Source organism: Oryctolagus cuniculus, chromosome 7 (assembly GCF_051225735.1).
Source record: "Oryctolagus cuniculus isolate XC-2025 breed Fujian yellow rabbit chromosome 7, ASM5122573v1, whole genome shotgun sequence".
Taxonomy (NCBI): domain Eukaryota; kingdom Metazoa; phylum Chordata; class Mammalia; order Lagomorpha; family Leporidae; genus Oryctolagus; species Oryctolagus cuniculus.
The window spans coordinates 52,084,240-52,101,455 of record NC_142873.1 but is presented as its reverse complement, the minus strand read 5'-3'; the positions used below and the strand labels follow the sequence as shown (position 1 = coordinate 52,101,455).

The 17,216-nt window shown below is 40.9% G+C and overlaps 1 protein-coding gene across 5 annotated transcripts in view; it reads right to left on the bottom strand.

The window, feature by feature from the left end:
• TBX15 (T-box transcription factor 15) overlaps positions 1–17,216 on the bottom strand; it is a 129,857-nt gene that overhangs the window by 31,136 nt on the left and 81,505 nt on the right. For all 5 annotated transcript variants that reach the window (XM_002715697.6, XM_008264587.5, XM_070077808.2 and 2 more), the window contains one exon: positions 4,510–4,574. In XM_002715697.6, coding sequence (XP_002715743.3) covers positions 4,510–4,574 — 65 coding nt within the window. The remainder of the gene's footprint in view (positions 1–4,509; positions 4,575–17,216) is intronic.

Here is a 17,216-nt window from a genome sequence, read left to right as displayed (position 1 = left end):
CTCAGACTGGCACAGGTCAGGAGCAAAAGATATGTTGAGGTCCCTTCTAAACCAGTGAGGAGACAGGAGGCCCCCAACACTTCAGCTGAGATGCCATCACACTTCCCAACCAGCAGCAAATCCTTCAATATGCAGTAGTCTTGTTTTCAAGGTCAAAGTGAGGTTCCAATCCTACAAGCAAAGTTCTAATACTGATCAACAGAAACTATTCCAATTTGCTGTTTTAAGTCATGCCTCTGCACTTTCCATCTCATGCTGCCCAGCCACGTTCCTGGGCAGGGGCCATACTTTGTAGCCACAGGGTTTCCCCGATGCTGCACAAATATACCTAGCATATGCTTGTCTTTCCACTTGCTGTTTCCTCTACCTGTAATCAAGTACAACCTTGGAAGCTTCTCTTACATCATTCTTGGAATCCTGTCAGACAGATTATCTGTGGTCACCCTAAAAACACGGCTGCCACTGTCACTCAAACCCCCAACCTGAAATATTCTTATTCTAAGCACTTAGCAATAATTTACATATGTACTGCAGTATGTAATATTGCACTATATCACTGCCTGAGCAATATGGAAAATAAGTGGTCGAAGTACACCTGGATGGCAATTTCCAAGGAAAGCATACCTGTTAATAGGAAAGAACTAACTAAGGAAACAAATTCAGGCTCAGAAAAAGTGACCAAAAACTCTAAAAAACATGACTCAATGAGAGAAAAAGGCACAGAAAACGATTTCCAAATGCTAAGAAGAAAATAAATACATACCACCAAATGCTACTGGAAACACAGATGGAAGGAAAAAGAAAGAAATGATTGAAAAATTAATATCAGTAGTCTTGGCCCCTAGAAAAAGATAGCTATGTCTGGAGCAGAAGTTCTTAACTTTGATCATAGACATTTTTGAAAAGCTGAAGGAAGTTTTAGACTTCTCCCCAGAAAAATACACAGTTGTTCATCCACACATGCTTTTACTTAATACACAGGAGTTCACAGAGGACTTGAAATCCATCCATGAGCTCTAAGTTAAAGACTTTAAAGATTTATTTATTTATTTATTTATTTATTTTGAAAGTCGGAATTACAGAGAGAAAGGAAGAGACAGAGAGAGATCTTCCACCTGCTGTTTCACTCCTCAGATGGCCGCAACAGCCAGCACTAGACCAGGCTGCAACCAAGAGCTTCATATGGGTCTCCCACATGGATGGCAGGTACACAAACAATTAGACCATTTTCTGATGCTTTTCCCAAGCCATTAGCAGTCAGCTGGATCAGAAATGGAGCAGCCAGGACACGACATGAACCGGCACCCAAATGGGGTACTGGCGTCACAGGTGGCAGCCTAACAGACTATGCCACAATGCCAGCCCCATCAAATTAAAGATTTTAAACACGCTTGTCATACATGCCCTACCTCCAGAAATAACCCCATGTGAATGTCCTGTCACAAAGAATCACTGGAGGCTTATGAAAGACCCAGTGGCTGTTTATGAAAGGGCAGCTTCCATTTTTGATCCTTATAACTAACAATATCCTCACTAAGCCCAAATGCACAGCATTGTAAAATAGGCATAGCCTAGGCAGCTCATGTCAAGCACCTCCGGTGATCACTGACATCATACATAACAGTGTTAATTGCTAAATCAACAAGAATCACTGATCACTAACTTCCTATGCAGGAGCTCTGTCCTCAAAGAGTTGTATTATGATAGTTACAGTAAACTTGTTCTCAAAGATTTACTTTGTTATATAGTGTATTAAATGGAGGATATTCTTATGTCTCATAGTTTTAGATAAGCCTAAGTGCCCAAATCCATTGCTTGTTTCCTTAGGTGCTTCTTCAATTAGTGATAAAGCTTTTTCTCAAAGTAAAAAAAAAAACAAGGCCGGCGCCACGGTTCACTAGGCTAATCCTCCGCCTTGTGGCGCCGGCATACAGATTCTAGTCCCGATTGGGGCGCCGGATTCTGTCCCAGTTGCCCCTCTTCCAGGCCAGCTCTCTGCTGTGGCCAGGGAGTGCAGTGGAGGATGGCCCAGGTGCTTGGGCCCTGCACCCCATGGGAGACCAGGAAAAGCACCTGGCTCCTGGCTCCTGCCATCGGATCAGCGCGGTGCGCCAGCCGCAGCGCGCCGGCCACGGCAGCCCTTGAAGGGTGAACCAACGGCAAAGGAAGACCTTTCTCTCTGTCTCTCTCTCTCACTGTCCACTCTGCCTGTCAAAAAATAAAAAAAATTTAAAAAAATGTATATTATCACAAAACTTAAAAGAAAGCAAGAAAGGAAGTAGTAGGAAGGGTGGAAGTGAGGAAGGGAGGCAGGACATGGTGGGAAGTGTCATTATGTTCTTAAAACTCTATGTATGAAATTTGTTCCATTTATATAAATAAAAATTTTAAATAAAAAAGAGGAGGAAGTGTATGGTCCAATTGCCTGGAAGGAGTAGATATTCATTCTTCATTAACTAAACTTTGAGTCTAAAGGCATCTGTGTTATTTTAAGCACAGAACCTTTGAAGAGGCAACCTTCGGCCTTGGGCCCATGGGCCTGAGGTCTAGTGTGCTCTACTACTAACAAGTTGCTTAATCTAAAGCAGATCGCTCAATTATGCTATCTGCAAACTGTAAGTTTAAGTGAATTTTACTTTACTCAGTAGACATGACCTTTAAAAAATTTGAAGTAAATAAAATTTTATAAAAATCCAAGTGTATTTTAAATCTATGATAAGAATTCTAAAAAGAAGTGCTCAAGCCAGCATTGTTGCACATTGGATAAAGCTGCCATCTGCAACACTGGCATCCCATACAGGGACCTTTCCTGTCCTGGCTGCTCTACTTCCAATCCAGCTCCCTGTTAACTGGACTAGGGAAAAAGGCAAAAGATGGCCCAAGTGGTTGGGCCCTTGCCACCTATGTGGAGACCAGGAGGAAGCTCCTGGTCCTGGCACCAGCCTGGCACAGCACTGGTCATTGCATTGGGGAGTGAACCAGCAGATGGAAGATATCTCTCTCTTTCTCTCTGTCTCTCCCTCCCTCTCTGTAACTCTGACTCTCAAATAAACAAATAGATCTTTTTAAAAAAAAATAGAGAAAAAGGAAGTGCTTCATGTACCATTTCATAAAAAAATGATCATCAAAATTTATTTTAGCATAAATCTGTATTAGTGCACTACATATTTGATGAAATTATTTTAAATATGCTTCCAGTTTATCTAACAATTCTTACACAGAGAATGCCAAAGATAACTCCTCACAACAAGTCATCCAGAAATAAATAAATGAAATGCCCTTGAAATTATTAAAAATATATGACCAGGGGCCAGCTCTGTGGTGTAGCGGGTTAAGGTACCACCTGCAGTGCCCACATCCCATATGGGTGCCAATTCAAGTCCTGACTGCTCTACTTTGGATACAGCTCTCTGCTATGGCCTGGGAAAGCATAAGATGGCCCAAGTCATTGGGCCCCTACACCTGCATGGGAGAACTGGAGGAAGCTCCTGGCTCCTGGCTTCAGATCAGTGAAGCTCCGGCCACTGAGGCCATCTGGGGAGTGAACCAGCAGATGGAGGACCTCTCTCTCTGTCTCTGCCTCTCCTTCTCTTTCTGTGTAACTCTGACTTTAAAATAAATAAATAAATCTTTAAAAGAAATATATGACCATTAATGTAAATAGTTGTTGACATATGTATCACGTTTGCTGATTCAACATCATTTAAATAAGATGAAATTTTCTGATTGATTTACCTTAAAAGATATCTGGTTTCCCAAGCCATTTCACCTGTCTCCTAACTTTCCATTATAACAGATTTAAATTTTATGTAGAAAAGGTAGGATGAGAAGAATTTATAAAGGAGAAAGAATTATCAAACAGAAAACCACCATAAGCTCTAAGGCCATTCACAATGGGACCTAACTTTTCTACAATGTTCAGGAATTCCTAAGAGTCTTACTATATAATATCCTAGTCATAATGAAGGCATTAGATCATCAAGAAAAGTGATGCTTTTTAATTCTGTTCACTAAAACAGAAAACACATAACGTATTTTGGATTGACTTCTTAGGAGAAAAAATGATTACGTTTCATACAAAGTTTTCACTATCAAATGTAAAATTTTCTGAAAAAGTTTACTTGTCTTCATTAAATTAATGCAAAATATATGAGATATCATTATAGGTACAATAGCCTGTTTTTCATAAAAAAAATCAATCCTTTGATAATAATAAATCATTATATAATTTGTGTTAAGTGACTGAACCGCCAAGTATGACATAGGGGAGAAAATATTGTGAGAGATTTAATGTGGTGTTTTAGATGGTGTCAACCAAGAACTTGGAAAATTCTACTTTAGGGGGCAGCTTTTTTGTTCTTGGATCAGCTACCCATTTCTCTTTGCCTGAATCAGCAGAGTGACAGGTGTTTTCCAAAACTTTGGAGCCAAAAGCCACCAATGAAGTGTTAGAAAGTAATGTCACATAGAAAAGAAATTTCAGTGAGTTTCTTCTCCAATTATTCTTACCTGTTTCTCCCAGAATCTCTGAATCCTTTAGCAAAAGGGTTTCGGTCAATTTTTAATCTGGTGATCTAAAAACAAATAAACAAGTATTAGTTGTTTTTATATTAACTATTTTTTTAATTATTCCTAGAAACTTAAAAAACTACTTTTTAATAACAGCTGTTGCTTTTATTTAGTTTCTTTTTAGTTTAGGATTTAAACTGAAGTTGATATAGGACATGGCCTGGCAGACAGATGTGTGACCAACTGCCTCGCTTTTAACAACCAAGACTTGCCTGGTGTGTGGCTCCATAAACTCTCTTCTACTCACCTTCATTGTCCCAAAGTGGTGATAAATCACTTGCCTAGACAGACACTGAAATGGAAAACTGGGCAATGGTCAAGTCCTTGGTGCTCGACACACAGAAGGCACTTAAAAAATATTTGCTGAATGAATGTGTAAGTGAATAGTGAGCAAGTGAGTGAACAATGAATGGATGGATTCAGTCAGTTCAAGTCAGACCACGAGACAATCTTTCTCAGCCTGAAAAATTCAAATCATTGTCTTCATTTCCTACTGCAGTTAAGCTCTGCCTTTCCTGTCATTAGGAATTGTTCATTTAATGACCTGAAATGTCCATGTAAAGACAAAGAAAGTATTTAGACATCTACCAGGGTTTTACTGACATGAAAATGTGAGACTGTGTGGGGCAGGATGCAGCACACCTCACCTAGTCTCCAAGAATTACAAGCAAATCAGAAGAAATAGAGGAATCCTCACAAGGATGAGCAAACCCAACAGATCCAACTGTGCCACCAGGGTTGGACAGGTCCTCAGGGGCCATCTGGCCCCATCTCCAGCCAGTGTATAAGTGCCCCTCCACTGCATCCTGTCTTAGTCCCAACGCATCCTACCCATGGTTGTATAAATTACTCTTGTACCTCTACATTGGAACAAGCCTGACCAACAGATTCCATATGTGCCCAATGTTTTTGTTTTCAGCCTTGGTCATAGAAGCATTTTGACACCTTGTGTCTGAACCAGATGTCAATGACTCACTACATTCAAGCAATGAAGACTTAGTGGGTAGGTAGGGACTAAGAAGCTCAGGAAAGGAGAGGCATCCTCAAAGAAATGTAATTCCAGAAACAAAGAAATCTCATTATTTCAGACCATCTTCATTTTTCTGATCATTGCAGAACTTACCACTAAGACAGCTCGTGTACTTTTCTGTTACAAATCTTTTCTAGCCCCTCTTCTGTCTCACTTCGTCACAGTGGAATTTCACAAAGCCACAGTCTTTAAAGATCTCTAAAATGCAATGTGAGATTCTGACAAACAGACTCTGACTTGAAAGAACTATTCTGACTTCAAGGTTATTTTTCTTCCTAAACATTCCTTGCCTCTAGAATGGCACACTAATAATGTAGCACTAATAATGTAGCAAAAGCAATTTTACATCCATTTTATAGACCAGAGCAGGGCCTGAAGGTTTGCTTTTCTGAAGTCCAGTGTCTGAAATGTGAATACTGTATTGAGTTTAAAGAGTGTCACTGCTTTTCTGTGTTTGACTTAAAATCAGCTCTTTCTTCCTCCATAATCCACAGCCATAAACCATGCACCATATTTTCTTTTCAAGTTGGGGTTATAATATTTTATTTTCTCTTTCAAGTTGGCTTATCCTGTCCGACTCATTTATGATAGGGGTTTCTGATATATGATTGTGCGGCCATGTTTTGGGAGCCTCCACAGACCCTTATAAATATAACAACATTCTACTTCATAGGCCTGAAGAAACGGTTGAAAACCTAATTCCTACAGCTCTTTGGAGCTGAGGCCAGGAGATCTGCATGAAAATTTAATAGACAAGCTTCACCAAATGAGAGGAAGGACAACACCTCTACATTTGTCTCAAAGTTTTTAATGTGAGATTTAGAGAGCTTTATGAAGAATGTGGTTGTACCACTCTTTATTTATCAAGTGCTTTTTTGTGTACAAAGTAAAGTGCCAGGCAACACAGGTGACACAGATTGATGGATAGTCAGTAGATGGCTCTGAAGTGTCCACTTTTTTCCCAAGAAGCTTATAATTTAATTGAAAAAAAAACCAGACATGAGCACTAATAATTACCATGTAAACCAGAAGGTGATAAGGTTCACCATAAAGGCAACGTTCCAGGAGAGCTAAGAGGAAGGAGCAATTATTCCAAGTTGAAAGGCTCTGAGTTTTGCTGTTAGAAGTATGCATGAGCCAGGCCTTGAGAATGTGTAGAACTTTAATGGAAAATGCAAAAAGAGGGGAAAGGGACAAGGGAAGCATTTCACAAGGCCCTATGTGAGCCGGAACATCAAAGTGAGAACAAATTATGCATATTCAAGAAACATGAAGGAGCCCAATTCCACTGAGGAAGAGGAGCAATGAGAGAGAAGGCCACAGAGAAGCTGGCTTGAGACTACATGATGGAAACCTTCATTACCTGGCTAGGGCATTTAGATTACTCAACAGTAGAAGAGAGCAATTTTAGTTACATAAGCCAAACAAGATCTCAGTTAATGCTAGTGCTGACAACATGGGCCACAAATACAAAAAAAAAAAAAAAAAAAGAACAAATTTTGAAGGAAGGATTAAATCAATGTATCTTTAACCTTGATAATCCTTAGTTTAGTCCTACAGTTCCCATATCAAGAGGCAGCCTGGTTGATTCAGGTCTGAGGAGTGCCCCTGTAAAACAAGAAGGGATGAAGATGACAGCAGGGCCACAGGTTTGCTGCCCTGTGGAAGACCCAGATATGATGGAAGGTGAATTCTATCCAGATGGAAAGGGTAGGTAAAAACTGTGCCTGCCCCACACCACAGTGGAGTACAGCAAAGGAAGAGACAAAGGGGAAACAAACTGCTTTCAGTTGCTTGAGCTCCTGATTCAAATCAAATTCCGGGGGTGAGGTAGGACTCACGGAGAACTGGCAGGGTGACCACCACACATAGGTGGGGGTGGCTGCATCCAAGTAAAACTGACAACCTGACCTGATTAAACAGGAAGAGGCCTGAGTGTGGCTCTCCAGGTCTTCCATGGCCCTCTGTGGTAGGGAAGGACTCAGATAGCCTTTCATGCCATGGCAGGGAAGGCAGGGTGACCATGACACAGAGGTGCTACTGTGTCATCTGGAGCCCAACACAGGACCTGGGTGAGATCTGACATGGGGCTGAGCCAGCATAACTCCCAACTGGTATTTTATACCATATTACGTATATAGCACACTGTTTTTCTCAAAAGCTCAAAAGGCTAAGAGGAAGACTGTACAGGGCACATCTAATTTCAAATACAGTAAGAGCCATGGGAGAGGTACTGTTCCCCAGCAGGTCTGAGGAGAGAGAGATTATTTACAGTTGCAAAAAAATAAAGGTTGCAAAAGATAGTATTTTCACCAAATTTGAATAGTAGAATGGGGGCAGGCAAATAAAAAAAGAATGGGAAATGCAATCCTAGAAAAGAAAACAGTATGTGCGTGCATGCAAAATCAAGGCAGTTACAAAGTCCAGGCAACACTAAAAACTGAACTTGCTTGCTGCTTATAAATCATATTCCTCTGTTAACCATTAAAAAAGAAAGACAGAATTACACATATACATATAAATTCATAAATTATATATTCATATATGTACATACGTGAAAAATACATTCTATACGTGCATACATGTGCATGTTGGATTGTAGTTATATAACATTTACTTGCATACATATATGTGTATGTGCATATGGCACATCTGAGTAGAATTTCCAATGCTGCATGACAATGACGCCCATCAGTCAGTCCCAAATATGGCTGGCTGCTCCACCTTCTCAATCTTAGACAGGGTCACTATTATCTCTTGTCTAAAATACTCAAAAAGGCCTGAGAACTGATCTTCCTTCTTTGATTTTTGTTCCTTTCCAATTTCTTCTCTACACAGCAGCCTGAGTGATCTTTGTCAGCACTTAACTAGACCATGTCATTCTCTTTAGTGGCTACCACTGGTTAGAATTCTATCCAAGCTCCTGACTCAGCCTCAGGGCCAGCACACCCCGGCTCTGCCCCACTCTCCAACCCCAGCCACTCTCCTCTGCCCTGGCCCTCAGCTGCAGCCAAACTGAGCTACTCGCAGTGCTGGAAGGCACCAAGCTCTGTCCCTTCCCATCCCTTCACACTTCCTGTTCACGGATAGTCTACATTTCACATTACTGACTCCTTATCCTAAGTTTCAGTCTAAATGTTATCTCCTGGGAAACATCTTCCCTGGTTATCTCTCTAAAACAAGACAACTTTGCTGCTCTTGTTAACTGCACCCTTTTTATTTCCAAAATGGATCTTATACAGTTGGTAATCATATATTTTTGTGTATGTATGTGTGTATGTATGTATTCATTTATTTGAGAGGTAGAGAGAGGGAGAGAAAGAGAGAGAGAGAGAGAGGGAGAGAGAACGAGCCCACATCTGCTAGCTTACTCCCCAAGTGCCCATGTTGGTCAGGGCTTGGTCAACCCAAAGCCAAAAACCAGAACTCAATCCAGGTCTCCCATATGGTGGCAGGAACACAACTGCCTGAGTCATCATTTGCTGCCTCCCAGAACTGAAAGTGGAGCAGGAACATGAACCCAGACACTTTTTTAAAAAGATTTAATCATTCACTAGAGAGGCAGAGTTACGGGGAGAGAGAGAGAGGTCTTCCATCCATTGATTCTATGACCACAAAGGCCGGAGCTGGGCTGATCTGAAGCCAGGAGCCAGGAACCTTCCAAGGGTCCTCCACATGGGTACAGGGGCCCAAGCACTTGGGCCATCCTCTACTGTCTTCCCTGGCCACAAGCAGGGATCTGGATCAGAAGAAGAGGAGCTGGGACACAAATCAGGGCTCATATGGGATGCCAGCACCACAGGCAGACCTAACCTATAATGCCACAGCACTGGACCCAACCCAGACATTTTTGATTAGGTTAAGGCATCATAACCACTAAGCCAAATGCCCATCCCTATATATTTATTTTTTACCATATATAGTCACTCTCCCCCAGGACCACAGGTAAGAACGTATCTAAAGGACTAGCATTGTGGCTCAGCAGGTTGGGCCACTGTGTGCAGTACTGGCATCCTATATAGGTGCCAGTTCATGTCCTGGCTGCTCCACTTCCAAGCCAGCTCCCTTCAATACACCTGAAAAGTAGCAAAGGATGGCTCAAAGCATTTGGGCCCCTGCCACCTATGAAAGAAACCTGGACAGAGTTCCAGACCTCTGACTTTGGCCTGGACCAGCCCTGGTTGTTACAGCCATTTGCAGAGAAAACCAGCAGATGGAAGATCTCTCCCCCTGTCTCTGTCTCTCCCTTTCTCTCTGTAACTATACTTTTCAAATAAAATATTTTTTTAAAAAAAGCATCCACATAATTTTAAAAAGCACACTATCTATATTATATACCATTTTACCAAGCAGAACCTAGAATGACATACTGTTCATGCTCAATGAATATGCATTCAATGAATCAGTTAATGAGCAAATGAATGAATGAATGTGTGGGAACCAGGGATAACTATTCCCAAACCATGACAAACTTTAGAGAATCTAGACCAAACAACTCTCTCAGTTCTATTTGCTTTCACTTCAGGCATTACAGACAAAAGTCTTAAATATCCTTCCAGTCAGAACAAGGTCCATTAGTAATTTCCTGTACAGCTAAAGCTATTCTACAGCAGTCATGTTCAAACTTGGTCCAGTGATAATGAGAAGACATGGAAAATACAGAGGCTGTGAAAGCGTTTTTCCTCACTGATTTTATTTCCATAACCATATACTGATTTGTGTCATCTGACTTACTGAAGGCTGTGACACATAAGAGGGTGGCTGTCGGCTTGCCACCATTAATTTTAATCATTGTCACTGACTTTTTTGCCCAGTAATATAGAAGCAGTTAATAAATGAAATATAGCTCACAACGCACAGTACAGACATAAATAGCACAACCTACAAAGGAAATGAAACTTGAATATCCTGGGTATGGTTTTACAGTACCAAGGCCTTCCCTTATTAACACTTAGTTATTTTTATTTTTTTAACCATGTGCCTGAAAGGTTTTCCATTGGGGGAAAAATGCAAAGCAAAAAACCTTAGCCTGTATGAAAAATATTTCTACACTGATTTGATTGGAAAGTTAGAGTAAAACTGGCTCAATAGCTTAGGGTATAATGAGTGGCTCAGAAAAGGATTTTCTGGCTGTGGTTTCAGACTTCCTATCTGGTTCATGTAGCCAATTCTGATTAAGAAATATGACTGTGTTACCTGGAGAGACTATGTGTTTTTGAAATCTAGTTCCGTGTTTGGGGAAAAAATACCAATGTTCTCTAGTCTTTTTCCCTTAAAGGAGGCAAGAGCTTGCAACGGAAATTCCCCACTAATTCCATGAGGACATGTTGGCATCAGCTTCTTCCAAAAAAAAGCATATAGTGTACCGTCTCCTTTATTCCTACTTCAGACATCTTATTCTCCACAATGAGATTCTGGTCATGGTGTACCTTGTTCTCTGCCATAGACCTGCCAAACTGGCACTCCAAAAGCAAATAATAGCAATAATAGCTCTAATGTGCTAGCTAGCAGTCCTGGGAATCTATAGGTCAGTCAGAAAGGGTGGGAGGCAGAGATGGAAAAAGAAGAACAGAAAGCATAAAATATTGCATTAAAATAGAAATGCTTTCTTCACACTTCACTACTACTTATATTTAAAGAAGTAGAACCACAGGTATATAAGAGAACCAATAGGAGAGGTATGTTGGCTAATCATTCATTCAGGTATGTGGTCATTTGCCAAGAAAACATACTATGCCATGCATGATGGGGTAGAATATCTTAGAATTATGGAGATGGGCTTCACAATTTTATAGATCAATTTTGATCCCTTCCCCAAGATTGAAGGATGAATATTAATATCCCAATTTTGTATACTATCAGGTGAAGGGAGTTAGCCTCTATCTATTCTCTCTTGCCGCCCTTATTTTATGAAATAAGTAACATCTTTGCATCAAAAAAATAGAAAGGATGAAATGGAATAATGGGCAGTCTATTAAATTGAATGTTTACATCTATAAGAAATCCCTACATTGTCTTTATCTTTTGCATTATCTAGTGGATCATATAAAAAACTTCTAAACAGAATGGTACTGATTCAGACCAAAGCGTCAATTTGCAGATAAGAACAGTGAAATGGAGTGATTCCTGAAGGGTAGTTTAGTCTGTCAGTTATAATTCCAATCTCTTAATTTTCAACTGGTATGTTACATCATATTACATACACAGCACACTGTTATTCTCAAAAGCTCAAAATGTGTAAGAGGAAGACTGTACAGGGCACACCTAGTTTCAAATATAGTAAGAGCCATGAGAGAGGTATTGTGCCCTAGCATTTCCAAGGAGGGGATGATTATTTGCAGTTGCAAAAGGTAAAGAAGGTTTAACAGATAGTATTTTCACCAAATTTGAAGAGTAGAAGGGAGGCAGACAGATAAAAAAAATGAATGGGAAATGCATTCCTGGAAAAGAAAAGAGTATGTACATGCATGCAAAATCAAGGCAGTTACAAAGTCCAGGCAACAGTAAAAACTGAACTTGCTTGCTGCACTCTTGTGGATGTATGGTGGGGAATAACAGAAGCTGAACCTATGTAGTTGGTGATCAGCCTCTGGGTACCTTAATGGAAAGACTTCAAATCCTGGGCTTTTCTCCCTTGGCACTGAGGAGTCATAGACAATTTTTGACAGAGAAATGATGTGATTATGAGGCAGACATTTGGTACCCAGCAATTAAGCCACAGCTTGGGATGCTGACATACTATATTAGACTGCCTGAGTCTAGGTCCCAGCTCTGCTCCAAAGTCCAACTTCCTTCTATTGCACACCCTAGTAGGTGACAGTGAAAATATTTAGTTTCCTGCCACTCACCTGGAAGACCTGGATTGAGTTCCTGGCTTCTGATCTTGGCCTGGCCCAGCCCCAGCTGTTGCAATATTTGGGGAGTAAACCAGCTGATGGGAACTAATTCATTCTCTCTCTCTCTCTCTCTCTCTCTCTCTCTCTCCTTTTTTCCCTCCCTCCCTCTCCTCCACCCAATCTTTCAAATAAATAAATAAATGTTTTTTGGAGAAAATGATGCAATCAGCACTGTACTTTAGCAATGTCCATCTAACAATGATGTAGGAGATGGCTTGTGAGATATTAAGCTTGCAGCGCTAATCCTAATTGAAGGCTATTCAGTGCAGGGTGCTGAGACGGCCAGCCCAGAACAAGGACAGAAGTAATGAGATTAGAAAGAAGATAAGATTCTGTCAGTACAAGCGACAGAGTTTACTGGAAGATGGGATGTGGGAAGAGGCAAGCGTCCAGCCTGGGGAATGAGATGCAAATCAACAGGGACACAGGCTTTCACAATGGGCTGGATTGAGAGGAGTCACACAGGAACAGAACAGTTTGGGATATTTTGTTTATCAGCAACAAAACACCATGGTCCCATCTCTCAAATATGAATGTGCTAAAAATGTGTTGGTCTAGGTTGTTGTAGGACTTTCTTTAAGTTTACAAGCATGAATCTTTAATAATTTTTAATGTTTGAAAATCATGTATCAGTTGCCTCAGTGTTATGACAATTGCTCCAAATTCTCATTTAAAAAATTATGCAGAGGGGCAGGAGCTATGGCACAGCAGGTTAAATCTTCACTTGCAATGCCCCATTGCACATTAGAGTGCAGTTTACAGTCCAGCTTCCAATCCATCTGGTGCCTGTTGGAAGGCAGCAGATAAAAGTCCAAGTACTTGGACTCCTGCCATCCACCTGGGAGACCTAGATGGAGTTCTAGGCTCTAGCTATCAGGGACTTTGGAAAGCATCAGTCAAACCCTCATTTTCTAGAAAAAGGAACTGAAGCCCAGAAAGACAAAATAAATTGCTCAGAGTAACTAGTGGGACATACAGGACTGAAATACAGGTATCCAAGTATCTAGTCCATTGCTATCTGTGGAACAGGACACAACTTCTCATTAGGAAGATTGGGTACTATTTTGACTATATCTGTTCTATTGTCCTTCCTTGTTTGTGCTTCTCCAAACAAGCTTCTGAGGACCTACCACTGACTTTCCTCCCCTTGCTCATGCACAGGACTCATAACCAACCCCTTAAAAAGAAATAGAGCAGGGGCTGGCACCGTGGCTCACTTGGTTAACCCTCTGCCTGTGGCACTGGCGTCCTATATGGGCCCCAGTTCTAGTCCCGGTTACTCCTCTTCCAGTCCAGCTCTCTGCTGTGGCCCAGGAGGGCAGTGGAGGATGGGCCAAGTGCTTGGGCCCTTACCCCTGCATGGGAGAACAGGAAGAAACACCTGGCCATTTGGGGAGTGAACCAATGAAAGGAAGACCTTTCTCTCTGTCTCTCTCACTGTCTATAACTCTACCTGTCAAATTTAAAAAAAAAAAAAAAAGAAAGAAAGAGAGTGAATAATTTCTTCAGAAAATATTTATTTTTGTCATTTTTAGAATGCCAAGGGAATAAAAAGACAGTAATAGGTAAATATAGCACACAAAAGAGATCAATTTATGGTACACTCATCTTCAGGACAAATCTGAAAATTGGTGTTAGGTAACAGCTCATCCTATGGGATACAGACTTCAAGATTCCCAACAGAAATACCTGAGTCTATTTTGTTATATTAGAAGTCATTGTATTATATTAAATCATATCTACACAGCCAAAAGCAATGTTAATCAATCATGCTGGTTGATTTATCCAGGGATTGTGGGCTTATTAAACAGGTAAAAGCTGTTATCTTTCTTAAAATGAGCAGAATTGAGTATGACTCAATTATTTTGAATTTCAGCAATCATGAATTCATCAGCATGACATGAGGACAGAAAGGTCAAAGTAGTCATCTATTAATCATAACCCTTTCAAGAGCCCGTGCAGCTCCTCCAACTCTCCCACTCTCTTTTCTGTCTGCGTAGATTCAGCCATAGAGCACTGTAGGCTGACTATTATATGCCAGGTTTGTGTCAGTGAATTTATGTCTGCTGCCTCATCATCTAGTCCTCATAACTCTATGAGGCAGGCACACTTCTAGACCAGAAAACACAAGTTGAAAAGGGTTAAGCAACTTGCTCAAAGTCACATAATTTGTAAGTGGAAAGGTCAGAAATTAAACCAGGTATATCAACTGCCAAATTGCATTTTAACCAACTCAACCTAGAAGTAGACAACATATTTAGACAAAAGGAATCTGCTTGGATTCTGGGGACACTGCTATAAGAGAAGGTACAGAAGTGTAGGGAAATTCTGGTACTCATGTTTGGTCCTTTTTCATTGGCAAAGTGAGCTACAGATTTCTAGTTTCAATTCATGTTATAACAATGGCTCTCCAGGCCTCCAGAACTGATGCCATTGAGGTGATATAATGTTGACTCTTCAGTGTTCTAGTTTGTTCTACGAATGAAATCCTAAAGTTGGAATAATTATTGCCACATCACCATCACTATCTTCACAAGAAACCAATGGTTACAATTGTAGCTGGGGTAGTCTTGGAAAAGTCCGGTCAATTATTCAAAGAACTTGGACTTACTTCCCCTCTTCTGAGCTAGAGTTAATCCCAAGGTTCCAGTAGTTCCAAAGGTTATATCTATATTACTGCCATATCTTGTATCAAGGCTTTAAAAACCATGATAAGTAAGCTTTTCCATGTAGACCCTCCATGGCCCTTGACAGTTTACTATCCAAGGAGTTTGAGAGAGTTTAACCATTTTTAAAATAACAACAAAAGCAAACTACATATCGTCTACATTAGATCAGATGAGGCATCCACATCTTCTACCTTAGATCAAATGTGCCAACCACAAGAAAAATCTGAAGTTGGAAACATTTTATAGCTGCTAAGAAAGTCTGGCAACTTTATACTACTTAGCATCTACTGAGTAAGATATTGTCATATATCAGAGTCTTCTGTAGGTAAAGATATTTAAGGAATCTTATTCAGAGGCACCACAAAAGATAGAAATGGCCTTTCTATGTGAGCCAAAGATTCTGTAACTCACCTTTATCTTCCTGGTACATAGTAAGCACACGAAAAATAATTTTTAAATGAATGTTTTGCTCAATTGCATGTAAGCAATACAAAAAGTATGGAACATAATAATACAATCTTATTTTGCTTCAAGAAGGCTCCAAATAAAAGAAAGCAAGTTTTTAAGCAAGATAAACAGAAAAAAATCTATTTGTTTCAGGGGTCAGTGTTGTGGCATAGCAAGTAATGTTGCTTCCTGCAGCACCAGAATCCCATGTGGGCACTGGTTCAAGTCCCAGCTGCTCTAATTTAGATTCAGTTCCCTGCTAATGGCCTGGGGAAAGCAGCAGAAGATAGCCCAAGTGCTTGGAGCCCCGCCATCCATGTGGGAGATATGGATTAAGTTCCTGGATCCTGGCTTCAGCCTGGCCCAGTGTTGGCCATTGCAGCCATGTGCATAGTGAACCAGCAGATGGAAGAGATTCTCCCCCCGCCGCTTCCTCTATCTCTCTTTCCCTGCCTCTTCCTCTATCCTTGTAACTCTTTTTTTTTTTTTTTTTTTTTTTTTTACAGGCAGAGTGGACAGTGAGAGAGAGAGACAGAGAGAAAGGTCTTCCTTTGCCGTTGGTTCACCCTCCAATGGCCGCCACGGCCAGCGCACTGCGGCCGGCGCACCGCGCTGATCCAATGGCAGGAGCCAGGTGCTTCTCCTGGTCTCCCATGGGGTGCAGGGCCCAAGTACTTGGGCCATCCTCCACTGCACTCCCTGGCGACAGCAGAGAGCTGGCCTGGAAGAGGGGCAACTGGGACAGAATCCGGCGCCCCGACCGGGACTAGAACCTGGTGTGCCGGCGCCGCAAGGTGGAGGATTAGCCTAGTGAGCCGCGGCGCCAGCCCCTGTAACTCTTTTAAATAAAATAAATAAATATTTTAACAGACAATTTGCTCAAAGATAAAATAAAATCCAATTTACAAAAATGGTATTCATATACAACATTTAGAAAATTACGTAAAGTGAAAATGCTTATAAATCCATCTAGCCACCCTCTCAAAAAGAGAACAGTGTTTAGAATGCCCATGATACTTCCACACTTGGCTTCTTCTGGCTCCTCCCCCACCCACACATCTCCTGCATTGGTCTGACTAGTTCATATATATATGTTATCATCAAAAAAGGTGTCACATCTTCCAGGAAAACCTCCCTTATTTCCCAAATTGAGACCATGTCCACATTTCTATCCTTGAATTATTCCACTGTATAATCATTATATATTTTGGTGTCTTTGTTCAACTAAAACTCTTCTTAAGAAAAAGAACCATCTTAATTAGCTCTAACCAACTCTTATTTTTCTACAAACACTAGAACATAGTAAGTTCTCTATAAATCTTTATGAAATGCTTGAATGTGTTACAGGCATAAAAATGCACATATCTGCAGCTGATGTTGTGGTGCAATGGGTTGAGCTACCACTTGTTATACCAACATTCAAAACTGAAGTGCCAGTTACATTTCTGGTTACTCCATTTCTGTTCAGCTTTCTGCTAATGCACTAGGGAAAGCAGCTGAAGATGGTCCAAATACTAGGACCCTGTTACCCATGTGGAAGGCCTTGATGGAGTTCCTGGTTCCTGGCTTCAGCCCAGCACAGCCCTGGATGTTGTAGCCACTGGG